Source organism: Rhyacophila brunnea, unplaced genomic scaffold, assembly GCF_057557595.1.
Source record: "Rhyacophila brunnea isolate RB1 unplaced genomic scaffold, BYU_Rbru_1.0 scaffold_2, whole genome shotgun sequence".
In the NCBI taxonomy this organism is placed as follows: Eukaryota; Metazoa; Arthropoda; class Insecta; order Trichoptera; family Rhyacophilidae; genus Rhyacophila; species Rhyacophila brunnea.
This window is the reverse complement of record NW_028232859.1, coordinates 38,276,218-38,285,606: the sequence shown is the minus strand read 5'-3', so window position 1 is coordinate 38,285,606 and position 9,389 is coordinate 38,276,218. Positions and strand designations below refer to the sequence as shown.

General features: G+C 32.7%; 1 protein-coding gene across 1 annotated transcript; it reads left to right on the top strand.

Moving 5' to 3' along the window:
* The first annotated feature begins 491 nt into the window (after positions 1-491).
* On the top strand, positions 492-9,118 carry LOC147072285 (uncharacterized). The gene is made up of 8 exons (XM_085947772.1): positions 492-885; positions 1,576-1,719; positions 3,459-3,594; positions 3,698-3,800; positions 4,746-4,878; positions 7,046-7,276; positions 7,356-7,498; positions 8,278-9,118. Exons 1-8 carry the CDS (start codon positions 745-747, stop codon positions 8,828-8,830), a joined length of 1,584 nt encoding a protein of 527 aa, XP_085803898.1. The 5' UTR covers positions 492-744; the 3' UTR covers positions 8,831-9,118.
* Positions 9,119-9,389: the final 271 nt, after the last annotated feature.

Here is a 9,389-nt window from a genome sequence, read left to right as displayed (position 1 = left end):
TAAGATATCTCCTATCAAAATGAGATATTGACAATAACTGAACCATCCAATTGATGTAACCCTCATTTTCTAATTTGAAACATTTTTTATGTAAAACTGGTTTAAAATACATATGTTTTAGTAAAATACTTCAATAATTAAAATCGTATTAATTATATATTTTTTTATATACCTCATAATAGAATATTTCCGATAAAAACAGTTTTTACTCTCTCCTGAACAATTTCAATTTTGAGGGTTACACCAATTGGCCAAAACACCGTCGATATGTACATTCATTATCTAGTATGGGTTTTGAATTTTATACGACGTATTGCCAAAGAGATTAAAAATCACCCAGTCCAACCTCTTGTGTACTTATTACATTATTTGTTTTATTTAAATCGATAGTGGAACATTGCTGGACTCTTTTTACAAAGTTTACTTGAACAGTAAAGCAACTATTATTTATTAACAATTACGGCAACCGGGCAACACCAACAGTTTTGTTTACACAGAAATGTCAAAGTCAATTTTTGTATTACAAAATGATGTATCAATATCAAATTGTTTTATAAGTCTTTATAATATTTAGAAACAATACCTGAATGATTGAACTTAAACGAGTATATTCTTTTGATGTACCGGTTAAATAGATTTAAGTTTAATTTAAAGGGGTTTTTTATAATATTTTCAAAGTGCATTACATTTTAGTTGACTTCGAATTAACGCTCATGTTATTTTTCATGTTTGAAGATAATTGAAATGGAAGAGTTAGATAAAATGAATTATAGCGGATATCATGGGTTTTTTAATCTTTCCAAAACTTGCAGAGCTTGTTTATCTGTGCAGGAACAGATTCAAAACATACCAGAAGATGTTTACTCGTATTGCACTTCTGTTAAGGTTTTATGTTTTTTTTTTTTTTGTTAAATATACCTACCGAAACATAGTTTACTCTTATGAAGTATTTAGCGAATAGAAGTCATTCATAAATAATATATTTCAGAGCACCATTGCAAGAGCGGTGTAAATGAGACAGGCTCGTTGAAAAAAATGCGATAAATTACCTTATTTATATTTTATGAAAATTTCATCAAAATTTTACATTAAGTACACATGCATATATCAAAATGAATTAAAATGTTTTCATTGTTCTTATGAGGCCGCCTTGATATATTTCACTTTCAGTTTTAACTCATCATCACCTTAATAATATAAAATCTTATTGGCTGCAAATCGTCTCATATGCCAATAGTCCAACTAATGAACGGCCTCGATTGCCTTATGAAATGTCAAAAACTATGTAGGCATGAAATCTATACGAATTTAACTAATTGCCTATTCTATATGGTAAATCATAAAGCAAAAAAATCGCTGACCACAATCTGTCCCCCACTACACGACCACCAGCCCATATTTTTGAAAAACTGGGACTGATTTGTAATCATAATGTATAAAAAAAAATTACAAACACTTGCTTGGTCTCAATTCGAAGTATTCATTGTCATTTTAGACCTTAGGACTTGTTTCTCCTTGTTGTACATAGTGTAATTTAATTATGAATCGAATATTAAAAATGTCTATTACTTTCAGGTAACATTAACAGATGGGCTTCCATTGGTTATTTGTCAAGCGTGTTTTGAACTTTTAAACAGATTGTATTATTTCAAGCAGCAATGCGTTCGTTCCGATATTTTATTAAAACAGCAATTGAAGCCTTTACCCCTTCACCCGCAGGTATGTTAAAAAATAGGTGTTGACTGGCTCTACATTTCATAAATTTACATAATATATCTATGACAGTGGTATTCAAACTATGCCCAGGTTGTGCTAAAAATTATAATTCAAGACAATCACAATGATAGTAGATATGTCTGTTTTCTTCAGCTTTCTGCTTTTCCCTTATTGTAGATATTACTCACAGAATCTATTTTGATATGACTTCATTTTAAAAGCGAAAAAAAAGTGTGATTCTTAACGGAAAATATTCAATTTGCAGCTCACAGTCTGTGAAACAAAATAGTTTGAAAACCACTAACTTATGGTATTACTCTAACTATAAAGGTTCATTCGCAATTTATTCTATCCAGTTTCAGTGATGCCAACCTTTGTTTTATATATACGTATCAGTGGCGCACCCAGAGGGGGAAGCAAGGGGCCCTGGCACCCCCCAAACAGAAAAATTATCGGAATGATTTTAAACATTGAAATTGAAAGCCAATAAACTATACCTATACCTTAAACCTTAGACAAATAAAAGCATGGCAAAAAAAATGATTTGTAATTCTCCAGCACCCATTTTAGAAAAATTTCTTAGATTTTAATTTCGAAACACTAATGTCGGGTTTTTTTTAGAAACCCAATCCCTAATGGAACTGTCAAAAAATTCTCGGTGCCCATCCGAATTCCGGAGTGGTGTAGGTCATGGCTGGGGAGGACTGACAGGGCTCTAGCCTGGGGGCCCGGCGTGTCGGGTTGACCAGATAAGTGAAATAAACACACATCATAAATTAGCTTTAATAGTAAAAAAATTCGCCTGCGGCGCTATTACACTTCATGGCCATGAACATTTTAAATTATATAATTGTGCAATATACTTTCTGATTATTATGTGTCGATACTCGACAGCTCCATTATTAAAGTAGATTTATTGAAAATCGCTAATAATTCACTGTATAAGTACCCTTAATTTGAATTAAAACACAATTTGAAAAACGTTAGTGTAGTGTTTCACACCGCCTTTAATCTTGGCGGTAGGTAGGGGGCCAGCCAAATATCCTAGCCTGAGGGCCCGTTTCAGGATGTGAGGGCCATGGTGTAGGTACACCGAGTGCAATAGACAAAAGACCGATAAACGAGAAATTAGGATGTGTTGTGTTGAGTAGGTTTGTGTATAAATTAAATGCAATAATACTTTTTTTTGTCTATTTTCAATTAATATTTTGGAACCTCAATATTAAAAAACCAAAAATTGACGATAAACCTTTGGCAAAAAGAACGACTACACCCACTTGACTACAGTCGGTGGTGGTGTAAATCAAAAGAACATTTTTTCAGTGGAATTCGGCATAAATATTGTAGCTCTCTCGACCAAGCGGGTAGCACAGCCGATATTATTTGAGTAATGTTTTAGCATACTAGGCGCACATCTCCAGCATGGTCGCTGTTAGTCACTTCCAATCCGCCAGTCGCCGATGACACGCTCAACGGTTACCGCCACTATGCCTCCAATTTAGTAAAAACTAGGAGAAACTGTACAAATATGCAACCGTGTTTTGTGAAAATATGTAAAAATAATTATATGCAGAAGAAAAAGAGCCTATGGGACTAATTTACTTTCTCCTCCTTGGGCCCCCCCAATATTAAATCCTGAGTGCACCACTGATACGTATTATACATTATTGTACATCAATTATATTATTACCTACAAAATTGTCGATGAATATTTTGTAGATTGTTTTAATATATTTTTTCAGTTTGTGAAGCAGGAAGAAGAAAAAGGTTATGATGTTAAAAGTGAATTTTGCATTCTTGAAACTAGAAATATAACAAAAATTACCAGTAAAGATGAGAATTCTAAAAGCAGTAATGATCTCACATGCACTTCAATAGGTAAACACTGTTTCTTCCATCATAAAGTACTTATTTTTGTATTTAATTAACAGTCATGACATTTTATCCCTCATATTACTTATTTACAAATAAAATGTTTCAGATAATATTGTAACCGAAGAACATACAAAAGATAGTGAACATGAGCATTCAATAGATTTGGAAAAATTGGAAGATAACCGTGTGACTGATGAATTAAAGTCTTTGTATGTACACCTATTTTTTTTTTAATTATTGTGATGAAGTTTTAAATCCGGATAATTAAACAATAAAAAAATACTTACTTCTGAATAATAAACTAATTTTCCATGTTTGTTTAAAAAAATTCACTGTACATTTATTATATTATTATACCTTTTTCTGAAGATCATAGTCAAATCTGCATACACTAATACCTCGCTTTATGGTCAAGATACATTCTTGGAAAGTTGGCCCTTTCCCGGGTAAAGTGAAATGTGGTGTAACGAATCATTTGTTTCCATACAAAATCAATACAATTTCCTTAGGATGCTTTTAATTTTAGACAAAACATCGACATTTTTAACGAAAGTTGCATTTTATCTATTTCAAAATGATGTTTCCATTAAAAAGGTAAATCAATGCATTCTTCATCGGGATCAATTTGAAATAGGATATTCATTCCTTTTGCATAACTGTCGACCGAGAAGTTCTTATAACATTATCGATTTTTTTATGCAAGTGTTCACGACTTGTTATTTTTCTGCAGCCAGTCCAAAATTTTTCCATCTGGAATTATTTGTTTGCTAAATTTTTTATGCATATACATACGTATATGCACGAAACCATATCAAAAAAAAATTTTTGGCCGTTAATCGAAATTGCGACATAATTAAAAAATGTTGTTATAGTGAAAAACGATATAACGAGCAGCCATAATAAAATTATGGTGATACAAATCCTTATATTATTTTCTTGCCACATACCGGTAGGTATAGGTAAATCGTTTTACAGTGGCACCATGGGTACGGCAGATGCGGCTTGCAGTTGTAGTGGTATTGTTTGCTAGCATTGGAACTGGCATTGTCGCAAGCAATTCAATACACGCGCGAATCGCCTATGGTGCCACTGTAGAATGATTTACCTATACTGGTGGATTGACAATATTTCTTTTTTAATTTACAATCTTTCAGGGAGATGTTGAAGAAAAAATACAAGAAGTCAAATAAACGAGCTACAACAATGTTATATTGTCAAAAATGTGATAAATCTTTTTATAAATATGTAAAACTAGAAGCCCACATGCGTAAACATTTTGGGATGAAAGTAAGTTATTTATTTACAATAATCTTCTTAGTCCTAAGTCTTTTAAATGGTCTTAAGGTCACCAAGACTGTTAAGTCTACCAGAGGCATCCAGCAAAAAAATAATATGACACTTGAAATTTGAGACATTTTTTTTAAATTTTCCATTAGCGTTTTAATAATGAATAGGTACATATTTACCAACGTTCCCTCTAATTTTTCTATTGTGTGTGCAGATCATCAACGCATCTGTGCAGGGTTGGTGTCATCCGGTGCGTTAAATTTACAACCCCCCCCCACCACAAACACACACATACAATTTCTTTTTTAATGACAAAGTTTAAAATTAAAGTCAAAGTTCGACGAATTCAAACGTTATATATTCGGAATAATATTCAGAAATACCTGTGTACATGATTATGAATATCTTGTACAGTAAGCGTAGAAGCTTTTATTTTTATAGCCAATAGTATATTATCAATTAACACTTTGACTAAATCGCAACCAGATTTTTTGCGCTCAGCGATCTCAAACCTATTCTTTCGTTCTTTGGGTGTTTCCGTCATTATTTTTAAAAGTCCACCTCTTTTCAAATTTTTCAATTTCGTAACAGCATCCCGGTGTACTTTTTGACTTAAATACAACCTCCATTCAATCCACTTCTTTCCAGACGTGAATTCTCCTTGCATATTTGCTGCGGAGCATAAACAAATATACAAATTTTACTTTTTGCGAATGCATTGAAGATGGTATTTCTGTTTCGACGATTTCAGAGAGCCATTCCAATTTAAATTTATCGCAGGATTTCTTCTTAAGGCGATACATCAGTGAAACGGCAAATAATTTTCAACTATAGGGGCGACGAAATTTTGGACTCACTCACCACTCGCTGGCATTATGAGAGAGAACGTCATGCCAGGCACACGTCAATTTGTTTCGTGATGGCAACGGGCGTATTAATTCTTTAATCGTGTAAAGATGACTAAAAACATTACCCATTTACTTTAAAAAGAAAATATGTCAATGAATGTATTATTATTGTTACTAATAGAACAATAAACAGAACATTAAATGGATGCATTTTGGATTTATATGACAAATTATATTTCGTTTGGCATGCGTCATTTGCAGCCGCAACCCGCAATCCGCGCATCGCCTAGCCACGATCTTTTTAGACCGTGCCTCAACTGATGTATAACCTTAATGATCGCATTTGAAATATCACATCCACTCCTTTTTGACATTTTTAGGGGATAAGTTTTCTATAATTAATAAGTATAATAATTGTACTATATATTATGTAACTGTGCAAGCAATCATATTGTTCACTTGAATTATTGTTTGTTACGTACATTAAACACACCTGTAGTTATTTATTACAAAAATTGATTATTAGTTTTGTTTTATAAATATTTAAAGTAAAAAACACTGCTTATTGCACGAACACTTTTACCGTTTACAAAATATTGTAAAAACTGTGATGTTTTCACGATAAGGACTAGGTAATATGAGACTGTACTGACAATGTTTCTTGCAAGTTGAAAAATGTCCAAGACTAAGAAATAATGTAGAGGACCCGGCACATAGGTGGTCATTGCTTAACACTAAAATACGTATCTTCTTTTCGTATACTTTGGCATTCAATAGAATGGGACGGATATGGTGATCCCTTCTTGAAACTTTTTTTCACAATATTTTTGTGTGAGGACTGTGCGGGGGATGAAAACATGTGACATCTAACAAATAACAGATAAACATCTAAAAATGATAAAAAGAAAAATATCTTTATTCAAAGTCAAAAATAAACTTATTTATGGTCATGTTTCTTATTCAAATTTGGTTTATAAGTTTTCTCTAATATTATATTGAAATAATTTTTGACTATTTTATGTTTATTTAAAAAATATCGATTTTTATAAAAAAAATCAATTATGCAACTTGAAATCCTTTTTTTTAAATATCATATCCGATTTCGGTATGGTTATAATAATATTTAAACTCAATGTCTTATTGAAGCGGACAAAACCGGTCTCGATTGCTATTAAATTATGTGGAAGAAGTTCCATACACTTACTATGTTTTATCTTAATACTTAATTAGGCGTGTTGAAAATTAATTATTCTAGATTTTCACAATTTTGATTAATCATGTGTAATTTTCCATTCACTCCTTCCTTCTGTCTTTTACAGCCAGATTCTACAATAAGTTGTAACCAATGTGATAAAAAATTTACTACTGAAAAAAATTTAAAGAGCCATTTAAGAGTACACACCGGCGAGAGAAAATACAAATGCAAAACTTGCGGCAAAGCTTTTGCATACCTGAATGTGTTAAAAAACCATGAGAGAGCCCATGCCGGTATCAAGAAATATGTCTGTCACCAATGCGGCAAAAAATTTGTACAGCTTACTAATTTGAATGTATGTATTATTATGATCATTGTCTTTTCATATTTTTTTTGTGGCTGTTCGATAATTATGTTGATTTTATTAATTTCAGACGCATTTGCTCCAACACAGTGGTGAAAAACCATATGTCTGTGACCCATGTAACAGACGATTTGGACAACCATCAGAATATAAACTGCATATGCTTCGCCATACCGGTGTTAAAAATTTTGCATGCAACTTATGTACCTTAAGGTAAAATAATAACTTTATAATTTATTAACATGATATGTATTGATATTACTTGTTTGCGTCCAACGTACATAGTCAATAATGTTCCAAAAAAAATATTTGACTACATTTTGATAAATCATCAGCAATGTTCCCTATAAGGCGTGCGCGTGTGCACGCGCGCACACCTACCAAAATGTGTCCGCACACATGTTTTCATCCCCCGCACAGTCCTCAAAATCCAAAAATAACACTGAAAAACGTTCTGCAAGTTTAGTATTTAATATATTTTATCAACGAATATTTTTTTTCTTTATTTCCTATTTTTTTATTTACTTCAAAAATTATCGTTGTTAGTGTTATCATTTTATAAAATCAGCGACATTAATAAATACCTAGGTACCTTAAAAATATAAGTATAAATGAAAAATTGTATGTGTGTGTTGGGGGAGGGGGGGTGTAAATTTACCGCACCGGGTGATGGCTCATCACTGACGGGTGACACCAATCCTACTTACGCCACTGCTCAGTCAACCTGAAAAATAATTGTGTCACTATGTATGTAGATAAAGACACTATAATAGTCTATATGCTCCATCCTAGGAATGTAAATTGTAATGTGATTATCGTATTCATTATCTGATCAGTGAAACGCGGGTTCAAATCACAACTGGGTAAAATTCACAAATTATTTTTCAATTAATATGACGTGCGTATGCAACAAATGGCGAACAATCAATCCTTGTAAAAAATCAGCTTATTTCAATAGAATTACATATTGCTCATATTTTTTTTACTTTCAGATTCTACACAAATGCAAATTTACAAAAGCATATGGGTGTTCATTCTGATGACAGGCCATACGCGTGCAAATTGTGTGATAAGAGATTTAAGACTCGGTCATACATGGCAGTTCACAATCGCACGCACACAGGTGAAAGGCCATTCTCCTGCGACTACTGCTCCATGAAGTTTATGTCAGGGAAGGACAGGCGTAACCACCATAAAACACACACTGGAGAAAAAGCACCCCCTCGACCACGGAAACCTAAACATAATCAACTACAAAACAGTTCGCTTCCATCAGCACCCCAACAACTACAGACAATAAATACTCAAAATATAAATGTTGATATGTCAATGACCGAGCAGTCAAATAATCTTGAAAACCCTAATGTAAATACATTCGTATCGCAACAGACTTTGCATGAATCTTCGACAGTAAAAATGTTATCAAAAACAATATGCCCATATGGAAACATGCAACTTAAACCGATGGATAAACATGCCCCGAATACATTTTTACTACCACCTGTCAGCAAGTCTCAATGTTCATACATTAATCCAATGTACTAATAATACTAGTCCTAATATTATTTTGGTGTCCATTTATTATTTTATACATTGAATAGAATATTGAAATAATGTAATAACTAGGTATCTTATCTTATTTCCTATACCCATTAAAAATTCAACAGTGATGAAATATTTCATTTAGCATGTGTTCCCTGATAGAAATTAATCTACCACTTCTCTCTTATACTCTTATTGAGATTAATGGAATTTTAATAATATCTTACTAATATGGAAATTAAACTTATACTCCAATTTTAGACTCCAAACGTGTCTGAAATATATCAAACCTACTCGCTATTTCATTGGAACAAAGTACTGTAGAGACAGAAATCCTCAGTATGGATCATCAAAAGAATTTGAGCATAATGCTCCTGTTCCATTGGCCCTCGAGTCAATCAATTTACAGCCTTCGGACTTTTTTTTTCTTGTGGAACACCCAAAATCTGCAGACTTTTAAGTCTGCATAACATGTTTGTTAGCTGGCTTGCATATCAGAACTCGCCTCGTGTGCCTGACAGCCATAAATCAAAACTTCTGAGACCGGCCGGCCAGTGTTGCA